The sequence below is a fragment of the Carya illinoinensis genome, chromosome 14, assembly GCF_018687715.1.
Source record: "Carya illinoinensis cultivar Pawnee chromosome 14, C.illinoinensisPawnee_v1, whole genome shotgun sequence".
NCBI lineage: Eukaryota > Viridiplantae > Streptophyta > Magnoliopsida > Fagales > Juglandaceae > Carya > Carya illinoinensis.
The window spans coordinates 27602676-27621984 of record NC_056765.1 but is presented as its reverse complement, the minus strand read 5'-3'; the positions used below and the strand labels follow the sequence as shown (position 1 = coordinate 27621984).

Genomic DNA, 19309 nt, shown 5'->3' with positions numbered 1-19309 from the left:
ATTTTTTTTTTTTTTTTATTTAAAGAAAAAGGCACATAGAACACTCATCATGCACTCGAAGATATCTCGAAGTCAGTGACTATTAAAAACGAATCAGTACCTTACATAATCATTCCTAACCCAGAAGTTTAAACCGTTATACACATACAACCAGTCAAATGTACAACAAAACAATTATTAAAACCTGACAGAGAATGAACACTTACAGCAATTCAATGTAAAAGAAAATTCAAAACAAGAACTTTACAAAAAGGCAGCGTACATAGAGAGAAGTATAGATTGAACCCAGTTTAGTAGAGTTTTTCATTACCCCAGAAAAAAAGATAAAACGCCAACTCCGATAAAAATAAATATAAAGCAAGTACGAAAAATAATGAAGAGGTAGCATACATATAAGAGTCTAGAGAGTCAGAAGGCAACGAGCAATGTTTTGAAGCTGGAGTAGAATGAAAACAGCGTTTTGAAGTTCTACGATTCATCGTTCTCCACAGGCCGTACGACCTCCATGAACTCTGGTAACTTCACCGCTTTCAATCACCGCGCGCAAGCAAGAAGAGAGAAGCCCCACCGAATCAATGTGTAGAGAGGTAAGAATTACTGTGATTTTCAATGAATAATTTTCCCTCACATTCCATTGATAGAAGTTCAAAAATATATACAAAGTATTGGAAAGCTAATTTAGGAAACATGTAAACCGTAAGGCTAAAACTAAGCTACTGTTACAATATACAATCCTAGAAATCAGCCTTAGAATCATTCTCCAAATATAGAATTAATGACAGAATATTGAGCATGATTTTCGGCTATATATGCTCTGTTTTGGTTTGAATGGAATCCACACATGCTTCCCTTATACGCCCCCGCAAGATTGAGCTTCCATCGGCAAGACCAATCTTGGTTCGTAGCAATTCTGTGCGCTGTTTTGACAGTGGCTTGGTTAACAGATCAGCCAATTGATCCTGAGTATGCACATGTTTAACTTGGAGGCTTCCTTTTTGCACTAAGTCACGCACAAAATGAAGGTCAATCTGAATATGCTTCATACGCGAATGATTGACTGGGTTAAAGCTGAGATGAGTGGCTCCGAGATTATCACAAAGCAGCTGGGGAGATTCTTGGACTGAAAAAGCTAGCTCCTTGAAGAGAGTGGACAGCCACATTGTCTCGGAAGCCGCATTAGCTAGAGCCCGGTATTCAGCCTCTGTTGAGGAGCGTGCAACAGCCCTTTGTTTCTTTGAGCTCCAAGAGATGGGATTAGGGCCCAAAAAACTAATATATGCAGAGGTTGAAGTACGGTCATCCATATTGCCAGCCCAGTCGGCATCGGAGTATGTCCTTAAGACAGGAGAACCAGTTTTGTGGATCTGAATACCATAGAAAATGGTTTGTTTTAAGTAGCGGAGAAGTCTTTTTGTTGCTGTCCAGTGATTTGTAGTTGGCTTGTGCATAAATTGAGAAAGTTTGTTGACTGCAAAGGAGATGTCTGGACGTGTCAAGGAAAGATATTGAAGGTTGCCAATGACTCGACGAAACTCAGAGCTGTCTACAGCAACTGTACCATCAATTAATTGAAGAGATTGGGTTGTAGAAAGAGGTGTTGAAACATCTTTTGCACTGCTCATACTGGTGTTGTCTAACAGTTCACGAACATATTTATGTTGTGAGAGAAATAACCCAGCCCGAGTGGGAATTACCTCAATCCCCAAGAAAAAATTAAGAGAACCCATATCCTTGAGAGAGAACATATCACCAAGTTGCTTTATAATATTGGCCACAAGAATTGAGTTATTTCCAGTAATAACAAGATCATCAACATAGACTAGGAAATAACATAGGTTGGAGCCGTGGCTGTAAATAAAGAGAGAAGAGTCAGCCTTGGAATTGTGAAAACCCAGTTGAAGAATGGCATTTTTGAGTGCTGTGTACCAAGCCCGTGGGGCTTGTTTAAGCCCATAAATTGCCTTTTTCAGTCTACAAACATGGTGAGGTTTGGACAAATCCTTGAACCCCGGGGGTTGGGCCATGAAAACCGTTTCAGTCAATTCACCATTCAGAAATGCGTTGTTGACATCCATTTGTCTTAAATCCCATCCATTCATGACTGCAATAGATAAAACAGCTCTAATAGTTGCTGGTTTAACCACAGGACTGAAGGTTTCCTTGTAATCAACACCAGGACGTTGATTATAACCCTTAGCAACTAGACGGGCTTTGAATCTGTCCACTGACCCATCAGCTTTCCTTTTTACTCGGAAAACCCACTTACAGCCCACGGGTTGACAGTTTGAAGGTGGTAAAACTAGGTCCCAAGTCCCATGTTTCATTAGAGCAGTAAGCTCAGTGGACATGGCTTCACGCCAGTGAGGTTGAGAAATGGCTTGGCTCACACTCGTTGGTTCTATGGTCGGGGGAAGAGGATATTTGGACACTGTATGGAGCTGTTTTGGTTTGAAAATTTGATTCATTGAACGTGTGGTCATGTTGTGAGTACGTTGGGAGGGATTATTTGTTTGGGGAGGGTTTATGAAATTCGAATTGGGGGGATTAGAATCTGAACCTAGGTTTGTATCCATAGATAAAATAGGAGAAGATGTGGGTAGATTTAATGGAGAAATATTCCTATTTTCATCTAAAGATGGATTCGGATTAGAAATATTGGGATTTACAGCATGAAAAGAATCATGAGGGAAAGCAACAGGGGATCCGAAATTACCTGAGGAGAACGTGACAATAGCAGGTGAACCTTCCAGAAGGTGCGAAGATGCTGCTGCGCCGGACACGAGTGATGAAGGGACTGCAACCTGCTGGGCACCGAATTGAAGAGGAATAAAAGTGTGAGGTTCTGGACTGTTCGAGATGGAGACGGAAGGTACGGGTTGAAAGGGAATGGAAGGTTGTTGACTTTCATCAAACAACACGTGTCGGGAAAAGAAGATTTTTTTTGTTTGAGGTTCAAGGCACTTGTATGCGTTTTGAGTGGGTGAATATCCGAGAAAGAGACAGGCTTTCGATTTGGGCTGCATTTTATTTGAGTTATAGGGCCGTGTGAGGGGATAACAAAGACAACCAAATTTTTTTAATTTTAAATAATTTGGTTTTTGACCGAAAAGAGCTTCAAAGGGTGATTTTTCTTGAAGAAGAGGTGTGGGCTGTCTATTTATGAGATAAGAGGCTGTTTGAAAGGCATGAGGCCAATAAGAAAAATCAAGATTTGCATCATGAAGAAGTGTAAGGCCCGTTTCGACAAGGTGACGATGACGACGTTCAGAGACACCATTTTGTTGCGGGGTATGGGGGGCTGTGGTGTAGTGAGTTATTCCATGAAGTGAGAGATATGATTTCAAAGCAATAAACTCACCACCATTGTCTGAATATAATGTTTTGATTGATTTTTGAAAACGAGTTTCAACAAACTTTTTGAAATGCGGAAAAATATTAGAAACACCGGATTTAGTGATCATTGGATAAAACCATATATATTTTGTATAATGATCAACAAAGATAAGGTAATATCGTGATCCATCAATTCCAGTATAACTAGCTGGACCCCACACATCCGTGTAAATAAGTTCAAGGGGCTCATGACTTTGGAGACTATTTGCACGAAAGGGTTGTTGATGGGCTTTATTAATAGAACATGAATGACATAGTGAAGACAAATTTTTATTTGATGAAATAGGAAGAGAAAATTTCTTAACAAGATGATGAACAATTTTAAGAGAGGGATGCCCAAGACGCTTGTGCCATCCATCAATAGAAGTCCGTTCATGCACATTAGCAACTTTTTTTGATGTCACCATTGAGTCCGGGAAGGTATAGATGCCATTGTCACATGCTCCTTTTAGTAGAATCGCCCCCGTTATCTTGTCCTTCACAAGAAAATAAAAGGGGTGAAATTCAACAATGACATTATTTTGTTTGGTAAGGTGATGAACAGAAATTAGATTTTTGCAAAGGTTTGGAACACAAAGAGTATCACGCAATGTAAAAGTTCGGTGAGGAGAGTGCAAAGACAAAGAACCAATGTGTGAGACTGCCAAACCTGAACCATCACCAAGAATTACTTCATCAGTTCCATCATATTCGGAATGAATAGATAAATTGGAAAGATCACCCGTGATATTATGGGAAGCGGCTGAATCAAGTAACCAAGTTTTATCCTGTCCATTGGAAGATGTGGCACAATTGATAGAAACATTCTGGGAATGAATTTTCGGACAGGACTTTGCAATATGGCCCAGCTGATCACAAAGTTGGCATTTGGGCTGGTAGCGCCGATTGGAATTATTGGGCTTGCCAGAGTTGTTGTTGGAGCGACGCCCATCACGTTGTGCTCCATTGTTATTTCGGCCTGGGCTAAAATTGTGATTTCCACGTGCAGTGTCATTTTTCCTGAAGGACCACGAGCTATTGCCCCCGTGCGAAGACTGCTTCGTCTTGGTGAAATTTGCAGAAGCAACCAGTTGCTGCGTTGCAGCTTCCAAGCGCCGTAGATAAGCTTCATGTCCAACCAGAAGATCGTGCAACTCCTCAAAGGCCAGTGAGGATTCTCGGGCTCGAATAGGCGCTGCTATCTCTCGAAAATCTGGACCTAAACCATTCAACACATAAAGAGTTAGGTCATCATCCGAAATTGAATGATCAATGATGGCTATTTCATCAGCCAAGGCCTTCACAGCATGAAGATATTCGGTGATAGACCGATTGCCACGCTGGATTAGAGTGAGTTCTTCCTTTAATTGCATAGCACGAGTTCGGGATCGGCTAGCATATAAATTTTTAAGCTTTTTCCAAGCTTCATGGGAGGTCTTTGCCGTAGCAATGAGGGGGGTGATTGAAGGGGATGTGGAAGCTAAAATAGCACTCAGGATTAATTTATCCTGTCGAACCCAGTGGGTTTTGTGCAGCTCATCAGCGTCGGTACCAGCAGAAGAGGGACACCGAAGGGTGCCTTCGACAAAGTCGAGTAAATCGTAACCAATAAGAAGTGCTTCAAATTGAGCACGCCATTGAGGAAAGGTGGAGGGAGTTAACTTTTCATTGATTTGGGCAGTGATGTTGAGAACAATGAGTGGTTTATCGGCTGCGGAAGGAGGTTGGGTGTTGAGAGAAAAAGTTGGGTTTTGATCGGATGGGGTAGACATGGGGGAAACTGGGATCGATGACTCGGTAGAGATCGGCTCTTCTGATACCATGTAGAGAGGTAAGAATTACTGTGATTTTCAATGAATAATTTTCCCTCACATTCCATTGATAGAAGTTCAAAAATATATACAAAGTATTGGAAAGCTAATTTAGGAAACATGTAAACCGTAAGGCTAAAACTAAGCTACTGTTACAATATACAATCCTAGAAATCAGCCTTAGAATCATTCTCCAAATATAGAATTAATGACAGAATATTGAGCATGATTTTCGGCTATATATGCTCTGTTTTGGTTTGAATGGAATCCACACATGCTTCCCTTATACAATGATCATATATATGTGTTTATAGATCGGTGCGTGCGTACCAAAAAGCTAAAAGGTCTTTTGTTTAAAAACTCGCACAGATATCTTGAATCTAAACTACAAAACAAAAATTAAGCTGTTTTGTACTAAATGAACCTCATACATAAGTAAAATGGAGAGGATCCAAAATTGGAAAGCATCAAACTGAATCTGAATGCCCAAAAACATCCATCATTATTAGAAACTTGTTCTAATTTATTTTTAGAAACTCACAACTTCAGTACATTAACCCCCAAAGCTAAGATATGGAAGGATTTAATTCTGACATTTCTTACAAGCTGAAAGCCTGTAATAATGATGAAAGCCTGAAACACTAGTGAAAACTACTATTTAAAAGGACCAAAGCGTTTGTTTCAGTTCTTTCCTAAACATTATAAATGCTCCCTTCAACTTGAGTCGGTACTTGAATCTCAACTTGAGGTACGATTGTTTCTGATTCTTCTTGGGGTCGGATATTGCAGAAGAAAGTGGCTCTGAAAGTGTGACGAAGCCAGTACACAAAGCTCTTGAGCTGATTAAAAATGTGCTTAGAACAAGGACATAAGATCAAGAGCATCAAATAAACAAACCAGAAGAGGGAGAGCGGCAAAATGAATGAGGCCAGAAGTAAAATAGTCAACAGACCCGATATATCTCCAGCTGTCTGCAACCTGGGTCTCTCCACAGTCAGATCAAACTTCACCGAGATCACAAGGCAGAGTAGGATGACAACGACGATGATAAGAAGGGTAATGATGTGAAGGCGAAGGTATTCAAGTTGGAAGTTGCCATTTTGAGGCCAATAGATGTATAATTGGGATATTAGAAACCTACGGGCGAGGCCTATGGGTGGCAGGAATATAAATCTCAAGTCCACGGAAAGCTGCATCCTTTCAAAAACTCTTGCGCTATTTTGAAGTAGTAGAAATGGAGAGATCCAGGGCAGTAAGCTGGTATACAAGGTTGTTTTATGGAGATAAAAGGATACAAATAGAGAAAAACTTGGACCGGATCGGTGTGACACCAGCCAATAAGAAACTGACACGTAGATGGTTGCGTGCGTACCAAAAATCTAAAAGGGAAATGCTCCATTGCGCCAGAGTGAGTTTCTAATGTTTGGATTTATTCCAAAACGACATAAGTTCTGTTTTGTAATTAGAGTCAAGATACTTAATGAGTTTCCATTTTTTACGTTTTGCACTGTTTCGGATATTAAATTGAGTTGAGATAAGTTGATTCTTTATAAATAATAATAAGTTGAGATGATAAAGTAATTTTTGTAAGATTCATCTAAAATAAGTTTAGATGTATTTAGATATTAATATGAGTTTAGATTTATTTATGAAAAAATTAAAAAGATTGTGGGTCTCACTTATAAAGAGGTATTGAGTTAAAAAAAATTGTAGATCTCACGTGTAAAAAGATTTTGAATTAAAATAAGTTTAGTGATTTGAAAATTGTGTTTTTGGATGTTAGGCTCAATTTAAAATTAAACTGAACTAAGTTAATCTCAGTACACTCTAACAACCAAATGAACCTTTCTCTTCCATTTCTGAACTAAGTTGATCTCAGTGCACTCTAACAACCAAATGAACCTTTCTCTTCTATTTCTTTTCCTTTCCCACAACCTAGACATCTCTCAAAGAAAAGCACAAAGCATTAAAAACTTAGGATCTTGATCATCTTTCATCAGTTTGGTACTCCATGGAAAATAAAAGAAAATGAAAATTAAATTTATAATTTATAAAAGAGTAGTAAAAAAATGATCTTTTACGCGCATTATCATCTTTTACGCACATTATGAGAGATCAATATTAAAAAGATGATTAGTATTAAAAGAGTATTATTTTCATAAAATAAATTCTCAATTTACTACTTTTATGAGAACATGAAAATCCCCTTGTCGGAGATTATGAAAATAAAAAAGAGTATTAAAAAAATGCATTAAAATAGTAAATAAAAAATAATAATAATTTTTTTATTATATAGAGTGAGATGATGACTAATCCAGCGTGAATTTCAAGTTTTGAATATATACGTACAGCTCATGTCCAAATGCCTATATTGAGTTACAAAAACACAACCAAATCATTTCGTTGATATTTTTTCTTCGATTAGTTATACTTTTCTTTGATATTTCGTTGATATTTCCAATTGCCCATATGATTTTAACTTTTGTAGCGTTTCCGTAAAGTACTAATTAATTAGAAAGCAGTATATATTGTATATAGCATTGGGGTGGCTCTGTTGCTGGAACTCCGGTTGGAGATTTCTGTTAGTTGCTTTTATATTTTTATTTTTTTTACATATATTTTTTTAAATATTTTTTTTTAAAATTCAAAATACTATTAAAAAAATATTTACTTAATCGTTAAGTAAAAATAATAATAATAAAAAAATAAAAAGTCTCAACGATAACTCTTAGCGGGAAGTACGTAGCATTTTCTTATAGTATTATCACTTATACGGTCGGTAGTGGCACTTCATGAACTGTTCTATATATACTTCCACCAGCCGGCCGCCTCAATGCATGAGTACGCGTGCACGGATCCTCACAGGAACTGTAACCCAGATATCAACTTCGAACAAATAATTAATTTATCTGTAGCGTTTATGACATATGTGATACTTACAGGCAGGAACCGACCCAGATATCAACTGTAAGATAACTGTAACCCAGATATCAACTTTGAACAAATCATTAATTTCTCTGTAGCGTTTATGACATATGTGATACTTACAGGCCGGAACTGTAACCCAGATATCAACTTTGATCAAATAAGTAATTTCTCTGTAGCGTTTATGACATATGTGATCGAGGCATATTGCAGTTCCATTTGCCCAAGGTGTCCCATGCAATTCCCCGTTACGTCCAAAGGTGCACTCGCATCCGAGTCGTGCGACGACACAGTCTAACGCCAAGTTCAAAGGGAGGAAAAATAAAAATACAATATCAAATTTTTGTACGCCTTCTCCTTCCTCCCCTCTTACCTCTCCTTGGACCTTCGTCCCCCTCTTCCCTCTCCTTGGTCTGCATCTTTTCAAGCGATGGGTTTCATATTATTATTTCGTTATCTTTTATCTAGCTAGTTTACTAGCGATAGGTATCCGTCCACTAGCTTTTCTCCTTTAGCCATTGAAAATCAACATCCAACCACCAAATTTTACGACATCCATTAATGCTACAGGACGAAACATGTTTTTAAAACTGTCAGTAAACAATACAGAAGCATATATATATAATACAAACGTCTAATTAAAAGATGCTCGTGAAGAAGAGTCGAGTCTATGAACACATAAGTTTCGTATTAATTTATTTTTTTTAAAAAGATTACGCATCACTTACATAATTACGATTGTAAATATTATTTTTCAAACAACTAAAGTTTCATCGTACGTACCCTAGAATGGTGTTTGCAGTTTTGTTCGTGATATTCCTATTTCCTATTTCCTACTCCCTAAGCCTCAGTCAGAAACCTGAAATCTACTTTTATCTGATACTTATTCAACTCTTAGTATTTTACTATTTAACTAAATAAAATAAGCAACTATATAATTTATTTTTCAATTTTTCTACCCTTCTTATTAAGCGAAAAGATTAAAAAAAAAAAAAAAGTAGAGAAACTACGGTTTCATCCTACGTACATTGTACCCTACAATGGAATCTGTAAATTTAAACTTACCATTTATATCAATCACAAATAACGATAGCATTACACCTCATTATATTATCATCGTCCTATCAATCACTAGTGGAAGGTTTTACTTTAAAACTTTGTAAAATGTTTTACTTCGACAGCCTCTTATAATAAACTATTAAATGGACCCCATACACGAGAAAAATGGAGAGGATCCAAAATTGGAAAGCATCAAAGTGAACCTGAACCCATAATAAACATCCATCATCATTCTAAACTTGTTCTTTATTTTTGGACAATTATCCTCACAACTTCATTACATTAACCATCAAAGCTCAGATATGGCAGGATTTAATTCTAAACATTTCTTACAAATTAAATCCTATACCCAGACTACAAGCAGAAACACTCTTTAAAACAACTACTTGAAAAGGACCAACGCATTGGTTTCAGTTCTTTCCTAAGCATCATTGCTCCCTTCAATAAGAGAACCATAAGAGGCCAGATTCGGACAAAAACTGTCAAATATCACTTGAAGGACAAATCAATCTATTGCTCTGGGCCATCTACAGCGGACCAAATCCAAACATCATGTCATGCACATCAGCACCAGATTGATCTAAAGCATCTACAGCGGACCAAATCCAAACATCATGTCATGCACATCAGCACCAGATTGATCTAAAGCGAAAGGACTCACACTGGTTTTATTCCTCAATTATAGTGAACCTGAACCCATAATAAACATCCATCAATTATTCTAAACTTGTTCTTTAATTCTAAACATTTCTTACAAATTAAATCCTATACCCAGACTACAAGCAGAAACACTCTTTAAAACAACTACTTAAAAAGGACCAACGCATTGGTTTCAGTTCTTTCCTAAGCATCATTGCTCCCTTCAATAAGAGAACCATAAGAGGCCAGATTCGGACAAAAACTGTCAAATATCACTTGAAGGACAAATCAATTTATTGCTGTGGGCCATCCACAGCGGACCAAATCCAAACATCATGTCATGCACATCAGCACCAGATTGATCTAAAGCGAAAGGACTCACACTGGTTTTGTTCCTCAATTATAGTGAACCTGAACCCATAATAAACATCCATCAATTATTCTAAACTTGTTCTTTAATTCTAAACATTTCTTACAAATTAAATCCTATACCCAGACTACAAGCAGAAACACTCTTTAAAACAACCACTTAAAAAGGACCAACGTACGCATTGGTTTCAGTTCTTTGACAGTATTGGAATTGCCAAACCCCTTCATGAGGTGAGATTATGAACTACGTACAAAAAGTAAGCCAAATGCCTTATAAAAAATATGACTAATTTTTTATTAAGTCAGTTGTATTGAACTTGCTAAACCCCCCCGCGCACCCCCCACCAGAGAAAATATCACCAATCGCTGTTCCCACTTATCTATCTGCTCTTGCGTCCCTTTTTTCAGACACACCATGTGGATCGATCGATCAGAGAAGAAAAACTCGGTGGTGCTTCTCTGCTTCCAAGAGATCCTTTGCTTTTGTGCTTTTTCTGGTCTAATTTTCCTTCTCATCCGTACGGAAACCAGTTTGTAACTTTTTGTCAGTGGTCCTTCTCCGGCCATGTGCGCGGTTTCTAGCTCTTAAAAGATAGTGAACAACTAAATCAGTAGACATAAAAGCTGCGATAAGAGAAACATCGTGATTAGATTTAGTATTCATCATTATAGATTACTATTTCTACGAATGAATATGACATGAATTTAAATTTAAATTATTTTATTTACAAAAATTTTTACATTGAAATAATTAGTATTTTTTATATAATAATCAAATAATATAAGATAAATTTGACTTTAACTATTCACATCAATCTTTACATTAGATTATTCATTTATTTATTATATAATAATGAGTAATTAATAAATAAAAAATATTTAATTATTTTAATTATTATTTTATTTTATTTTATCATATTTTACTATTCTACATATTTATATGTTAATTAGTAATCATATTCTAATTAAATTATAAGTTAAAAAATTATATTTTGTAATTGTCTTTTAATGCTAATAACTACAAATGTCTAATTAAATCCATCTATTCTATATAAATGTCAAGAGAAGTGAAACGGATTTAGTTGTGTTGAGAAAATATCAAGAGGAGAGTGGCCGAAGAGTTACAAATAAATAACAAAATAAGAATTTGCTCTTTGTACAATAGATATCAAATTTGATATTCTTTTTATAAATACTGTAGCTAAAAGCTACCAAATCTAATATTGCCTAATCTGTTGCAAGAAAATTTTTTGTCTAATAGTTAAAAAGTACACTTTATTTTGGATATAGATAATCCATTAACAATATTCTTAAGGCCCTGTTTAGTTACACAGATGAGATGAGATGAGATTAGATATTTTAAATAGTAATGAATAAAATATTATTATAATATAATTTTGTAATATTAATTTTGTATTGGGATTTGAAAAAGTAAAGTTATTTATTATATTTTGTATGGGGAATTGAAAAAATTGTAATGATGAGTGGAGATGAGATAAATGAATTTTTTGATTTTGTGTAACCAATCCGGGCAACTTGATCTTCGTAAGCAGTAATATTGTGACTGTCGATAAAGTGCGTGGCATGCAGACATGTCAATCGGGACGATAGTTGGTGACAAAAGCTCGGTAACTGTAGAAGTACTCTTAGAAAATTAGATCCAAGAAAGCAAGATTTTTTCAAGAAGCATATTTTCTCTGGTTTAAAATAATTAGAAGTACGTCCTTTTCTTCCCACTATGTTTATCAATAGGGAGAATCTTTGTAAAATAGTCTATCTTACAACTTTACTTCTGAAAATACTAGTTTCTCTTTGAGCATCTTCATTGGCTTGAGCATCATTTTGGCCAATGAGGATGCTTGGCCAAATTTTATATAATTTATGTCAAAAATGCCCCATAATAAATTGGACATATCTAAAATATTTTAGATTTCTACTAAGTGATTAGTCAAAGATAGAAAATTATAGTTGATTCACCAAATATTAAAATACTAATATTTTGCTTTAGGATAGAACCATCCTACAAAAGCCATATCGTTTGTTTCTTTGGCCTTTTGCATGTATACTTGTAGGACATCTTTTCATTTTCATATTGCCAAGAATTAATCAGTGAAGAAGCAAATTTCTTCGAGGAGATTTCTGACAAGAGATGGTGGAAGTAGAACAATGGTCGCAATGAACTAGTGATATTCCTCTGTTTCCTTTTATAACTTCAAATAGTGCTCTCCACTTGTGTTGCAAACTTTTATCATTTTTTTTAATAAAAGTTTTATGAAGAGTATGTTGCTAGATATTTGGTTGGTAATTAAGAAATTTATATAGAATTTTATGAGTTTAATAACAATTTTTGGTTATTAGCATTAAATGACATTTGAAAATATGATTTATTAATATTAATTTAATTAGAATATAATTATTATAAATATTAAATTGGTAGAATTACAAAATGTGATAAAAATAAATTCAATAAAAAATTATTAATTTAATAATATTTTATTATAATATAGAGAGTAAATGGCTAATCTAATGTGGTGATTGAATTTAAATGAAATAGATAAATACAAAAAAGTATGATATTAACTAAATTTTAAAGATGCATTTAGTCAAACCAATGAGAATGCTCTAAGGACACGCTTGCTTTCTAGCTATGGACATGATTGGTGGCGGACCAGCACGTACACAACAGCAGCATGCCGAACTTTCCTTGGTTGTGAAAATTGGGCAATTGCGGTGTTAAAACTATTACACAAATAACAGTCATTAACAAAACTCTGTTTAGATGTTAAGAATATCTTAGTTCATTATTGAATAATAATGAAATAATTTATGCTAAGAGCTTGATGGTATAAAATTTGAGTTTGAAACCCCCACTCATTTAAATAATAATAATAATAATAATGAAATAATTTATAAATAATAATGAAATAGTTTAAAAAATTCTGATAGCAGTTAAGTTCTAGAACTGACTTTGCAAATGCATGTAATTTATTTTTTAATAAGAATATAATTTATTTATTTAACCTCAAGTGTTTTATTTATTTTTAACGACAATATTTCTGTTTATAAAGAAGATAGATCCTCTAAAGATATGAATGTCACTAATATTCAACTAAACAAATAAAAAAATTACATATTTTATTTTTCAATTTTTTTTAGCCTTCAGTTAATAGATATTTAGTTCTATCATATATATATATATATATATTCTGATCTATCATAGATTCATATGATAACCGATTGAATCGGTTTAAATTGAATCGTGCCATCTTTTCCAGCCGTCATATAATTTTGTTATCTTTCTCTAACAAACTTTTTAAGGTATCCATCCACATGAGTTCCACTTGCTTTGCTGCTTTAGGCATTGAAACTTTACATCCAACCACCAAATTTTCCACACCAGGAACATTACAATTATTGCTTGCCGAAACATGGAAACTGGCACAAATTTTACAAATTCCATTGCTACAGAAACTGTCCGTAAACAATACAGAAGCACATAATACAAACGTCTAAAGATGCCTAAAATAACTAAGGTTTCATGCATCATACGTACGTACCCTACAATGGTGTTTGCGGTTTTGTTCATCTTGCCATTTCCTACTCCCTAACCCTCTGTCAGAGCAACATTAACCTGAAATCTACTTTTATATCTGAAAATAACAACTGCCGTCCTATTTGGGGTAAGTAACTACAAACACCAGTACTGACACATGATCATTCAACCCTCTTCATCGTAATCTTCCTCATCCTCATCTATTCTTCTACTTAAGTTGGCAAGTTGAATGGGATCAATGGCCATCTTTTCCAAGTCAGATAAGGACCAGCCAAGGTATTCGTCATGTTTCATTTCTGGAACAGGCTCAGCAGATGAACCGCCAGAGCCAGCAGCTACAGTTGTCGAGTCCCCATTCTCATCCAAGACCACATTCAAGTCAAAATTTTGAATTGGTGCATCTTCACCTTTACCAGCTAGAATTTGTACCTCTTGATTGTGCTTGGAAATTTCAGAATCATCTTCAAACTTCTCAGAGTGAGCGGCCACCACAGACTCAACTGTTCGACTACCTTGCCCACAATCTCTACCTCTGACCGTGCCCTTTCTTCGCCACTGCTGGTTGTGTGGCCAGCCTCCTCCTGCAATAAAGGAAATAATTCATCAAAAAATCTTCTATATCAAAACAGAAGCTGATTAGACATTGTCTTGAAAGGAATCTAACAAGTTACATACATGGGTATAATGTTACATTACATTTCAAAACAAATTTCAAAAAACTCATCCAGTCGTATCATTTGTTTACCAATTCAAAAAGATTCTACACCATCAAACATCCAAATTGAAGCTCGCCTGAACACCATAACAAAGGAAACATGCATAATTCATGTAACAAATATAGAATAAGAAGATGTTAAACACCTCCTTAAATACCAAGAACAAGTTTGACAGAGTGTTAACAAAAGTGATGATGATAAATGGAGCACCAGAGTCTTGTGAAGTATATCTTACCATCTTACTTCTCTTGGCCTCATCATCACTGTCATTTTCATCATCATCACTAACTTTCCTGATGAATCAAAGTATTAAATATTCCTCATAAAATACCTCATTTTTCTTCACTATCCTAAAGTCACAAAATAACATTTTTCCAAACCTTCTTTTGGCAGCAGAACAATCTTCACCAGCAGCATCAGAACCACCTAGATCAGGAACCTTGCTGACGATATCCCTCAAAAATCCAAAACATTAAATGTACATTTTGTTTCCGGTAAATACATCAATCACATTAGAGCAGCTAAGATTTACCATCTAAAAGAAGTAACAAACAGTACGATCTTTCCCCAAACAAAAAATGAACCCTACATCCTAACCTGTATGTCATACTTGTGCATACGTGGAAGACAAAAGGAGGGGAGAGAAAGAGTTGACATATCTAAAAGGGAGAAGCTAGGGACTGGATGCGGTGACTAAGGGAGTTTTACACCCTCCAACCACATTTCAACATGTACAACCATGAACATTCTTCCTTTCCTGGAAGAAAAGCAGAGTAGATGCTTTTTGTATCAAAGTGAAATAAGAATGGCTTGGACAATCCTAAAAAATTATCCCTGCCCCTCAAGTTTCTCATGGAGGAACCAAGCTTTTATGAATCTCCTACAAATTCCCTTGACATTATGGTTCCGATAGTAGCCATTCCAGTTCCTGATCGAAGTCTTCATCCCCTTGCAGTTGTGGAACCCCACACAGGGAAGTAAATCTCATTCAACCCCCCCCCCTTCCCCCCCCAAAAAAAAAACCAAAAAAAGAAAATGGTCGCTGCTCTCTTCCCTCCATATCAGCCGTTCCAGTTCCTGATCAAAATTTTCATCCCCTTGCAGTTGTTCTTCTCGCTGTTGTAGTACCAGAAACTGCTATGGTTCTTCAGGAGGATGATGACTTGATCGTGTCTGTCAACAAAAAATGTCTCTGTACGACCCCGCCATCTGCGATATCTTCCATGGCATCTCCAATCAAATTTTATCTTCTGCCATGTGTGATGGCTTGTGGGGGGAGAGAGAGAGGGGGGGGGGGAAGAGAGCAGCAACAAGGGATTGAATGAGATTTGCTTTCCTGTGTGCAGTTCCATTCTACCTCTCTTGAAATGCATACGTGTCAAAATGTGATTGGAAGGTGTAAACCCTTATTCAACACATCCAGTTTGAAGTTAAATCCTATCTAAAACTATTTTCTCTCTAGGTATTTGGAACGGTACAAACCACCGTATCATTCGAAAAACAACTTACAAAAGGCCCGTCTCAAATAATTACAAGTAAAAGCATAGAGGTGCAGGAATAGTATTTGAAAGATTGGGAAAGAGTTTGGTACTCAATGAACCGTAAAAACTTAAATCATTCCTGTCCCAAAGAAGATATTTACAAACTAAATGTTAATTAATGGCAATTCACTCACAAATGCAAAGAATTCAAGGTCTTTGCTCCTCTCTTCTACTTTTATTTCATATGTGCGATCACATAGATCTTGCAGAAATAGCTATAAAGCTTTAGCTGCATATTACACGACAACAGGTCATAAATATCATATACAATAAGAAAACCAGAACATATTTTCATGAAATGAAGAATATAAGCTCAAAAAAAAAGATAAATGTTGAAGGCGAAAAAAGATCTGTGAACTACTGACTAATTATTAAAAAAAATAATAAGAAATATATAATCGGAAAAAAAGGTGCTAAGAGTTGAACGAATTACTCAGAGACTAGAAGAGGCACAGCCATGGAAATCTTCCCAACATCCTCATCAGCTTGCATAATCTTCTTCATACGAGCCTGTAAAAGAATTATATTAAACCAGATAAAATAATCAGGTACAAAAATCCACCGGATTGGAGGAATGCCAATGCGTTACACAATCTACAGACAGAGAGCACATACTCAATTATCGAAGCATCAAAAATGAAGAAAAATAAGGGATAAAACTTCATAAAAAGTGAAACAGCAAAACAATCATGAGTATAACATATTAGAGGACCAAGTGAAAGGCCACTTGTCAGCAAAAAGTGGCATGATCAAACTAAACAAAGAGAGTAAATCTGCAGTGATAAAGCCCATAATAACCTCCCCCTTCTCTCTTACCAAAGAATATCTTTTGTGAAGTGCACACACAAGTATAATTTAGCAGAGTTCCTGGATTGTACCAAATCCATCTCAAGTCTACAACATAGAATTGCTACCTTTAAAACATCTAAAAGTTCTATAGACTCAGATTGATGTAATCCTTGATTAAATTTGCTTGCATGTGGGTTTACTGCTAACATAAAATTAATTAATGAAATCAAGTGGAAGTCTTTCCAACTCAGACCAATAGTGAAACAGAAAAGGTTTTCCACAAGCAGAACCTAAAAGACATAAAAGACCAGTTCAGACGAGGAACAGAAATGACAGTCCACTGAAATTCAGTAGGAAAGATATCACAAACTAGACTTTCTTTGTATTAAGTCAACTATAGAAAGGAACTCGGATGCAATGAATCTATGCAAAGCAGAGAAGCGATAGTACACAGTTCTCATGTTAGTCCAGAAATTTCTCATGTTGGCATGCCGTAAGAACCTAAAAATCTATAAATATGTCATGGCCATGAAATCAAGAACAAATGCAATGCTCGGAAGCTACTAATCTATTGTATCTATCTCATTAACAAAAAATATATATATAAAACAAAGATAATATTAAAAAAGAGTGAATTTGTAGTATTCATAAAAACATATATTGATCTTCTTCTATTTTCCCAAAATCAAAAGGGTGGTTGGGCTATATATGGAGAGCACAAATGAGAAGCCAGCTCCAAAAGTGATGAAAAAAGATCAATTTTCAGTTTGATGTAATTTGAGTGGTATATGTGAAGGCTCATTATTCGTTGACAGAAAAAATCAACTACATTTATACCCGCATACAATAATGATGTGTTTGTCATATTTTTCATAGAGGTTTTTTTTTTTTTTTCCTTTCCATTTTGGTAAGTTTTTTTATGGTGATGTGTTTTAAGGAGAATGCCCATAACACCAGCCAAAAAGAATTCTGGACACAAACAAATGGCTTGCTAATCCAACAATACTCTTCTAAATACGTAGAATATTGAATAATATACTCTAGCTGGGTTTTTGTCACTTCTAAGCTTGACCTTGAATTTAATGTTTTTTTTTTCTTTATCACAGATAATAAAGAAGTTTTGTTCATAAGAAAAGAAGGTATGGCCCAAGTACACAAGACTGAATTTAATGTTTTTTTTTTCTTTTCAATATTGTTATCTACCAACAAAAGAATATTTTTTAGTTGTGGAAAAAGTACCATAAAACATACATGACGTATGATACCACATTACCACCTAGCACTGGATGGTGGCCTATCATCCAGTACTTGAAACTAACCCTGGGTAATCTAAGAAAGAGACAGTGTGGGTGTGATTGGTGTTGTCTTGTAACATCCCAGCCCCATATAGGAAATACGATTAGCCCACATAGTGGAGATAGGTTATAAAGTTAGTTATAAGTGTGAAGTCCCACATTGGTTATTTACCTAGTGAAACTGGGCTATATAAGTGTTTAAAAAAAAAAAACTGGGCTATATATGTGATTCTAGAAACACTTCAAACTGAGTAGTCTTTTGGGGGTATAATGCAGATATGACCACCGCGGCCAAAGCACAGTAGGCCCATAACACAGGTTCCAAATCAAAACATGACTCTGATGCAAATATGCGACGACCTGGGGAAAGCGCCAGCCACATTTATGCTATAATCCCAAAAAGACTAGTCAATTTAAAACTTCCTTGGTCACTTATGAAACCCAGTTTCACCTAGTAAGTAGCCAACATAGAATTTAGCACTCATGACTACCTTTATTAGCCTACCCACTCTACATGGGTTAATTCATACTCTCAATATATGACCATAGGTGTAACATGAAAATGTGGCCTAGTGTTGGGAAGGTGACAAAGAGAAGTGAGGAACCGAGAATCTGCATGGGACATTTCACATGGCAGTAGATAGATCACCTGGTTGGGAATAGGTCCTAGAAGTATATTGCATATTTTTTTATCCAAAGATGTTAGTTTTAGTGATTGTATATTGCATTGCAGGACACATGGCCTGGTTGCACCCTTTTTTTTTTTTTTTTCAAATTTTAAAAAGAAAATAACTCAAATATATTGCCTCTAAAGTCTAAACTACAATTAATCAGAAAATTATTTTGTCCTCGTTTGTTTTTAAAAATGAGATAAATTGAGACTAAAGTTAAAAATTAAATAAAATATTATTATAATATCGTATTTTAATATTATTTTTATATTAGAATTTGAAAAGATTGAGTTGTTTATTTTATTTTATATATAAATTTTAAAAATTATAATAATTAAATGAGATAAGATGAGATGTTTAATAAAAATGAACAAGGCATTATGCAGTCCATATATAAAGTAAAATGGAAAGCATCAAAATTTACTGAACCGCCAATAAACCTCAATCAGTCTAAACAAAGCTGCTAAAAGGAATTAACTTAGAAAAGCTTACAATTAAGGAAAGCTTACACGTGTTCTTTATTTTTAGATGCACAACCTCCATAATTTTGTCTGATAGCCTTTGGTATA

The 19309-nt window shown here is 35.3% G+C and overlaps 1 protein-coding gene across 1 annotated transcript; it reads right to left on the bottom strand.

Moving 5' to 3' along the window:
* Positions 1 to 13752: 13752 nt before the first annotated feature.
* On the bottom strand, positions 13753 to 18451 carry LOC122293759. Its single transcript, XM_043102243.1, has 5 exons — positions 18311 to 18451; positions 16419 to 16495; positions 14825 to 14887; positions 14655 to 14737; positions 13753 to 14309 (listed from the first exon to the last, which is right to left on the bottom strand). Exons 1-5 carry the CDS (start codon positions 18449 to 18451, stop codon positions 13894 to 13896), a joined length of 780 nt encoding a protein of 259 aa, XP_042958177.1. The 3' UTR covers positions 13753 to 13893.
* Between the last annotated feature and the right edge of the window lie 858 nt (positions 18452 to 19309).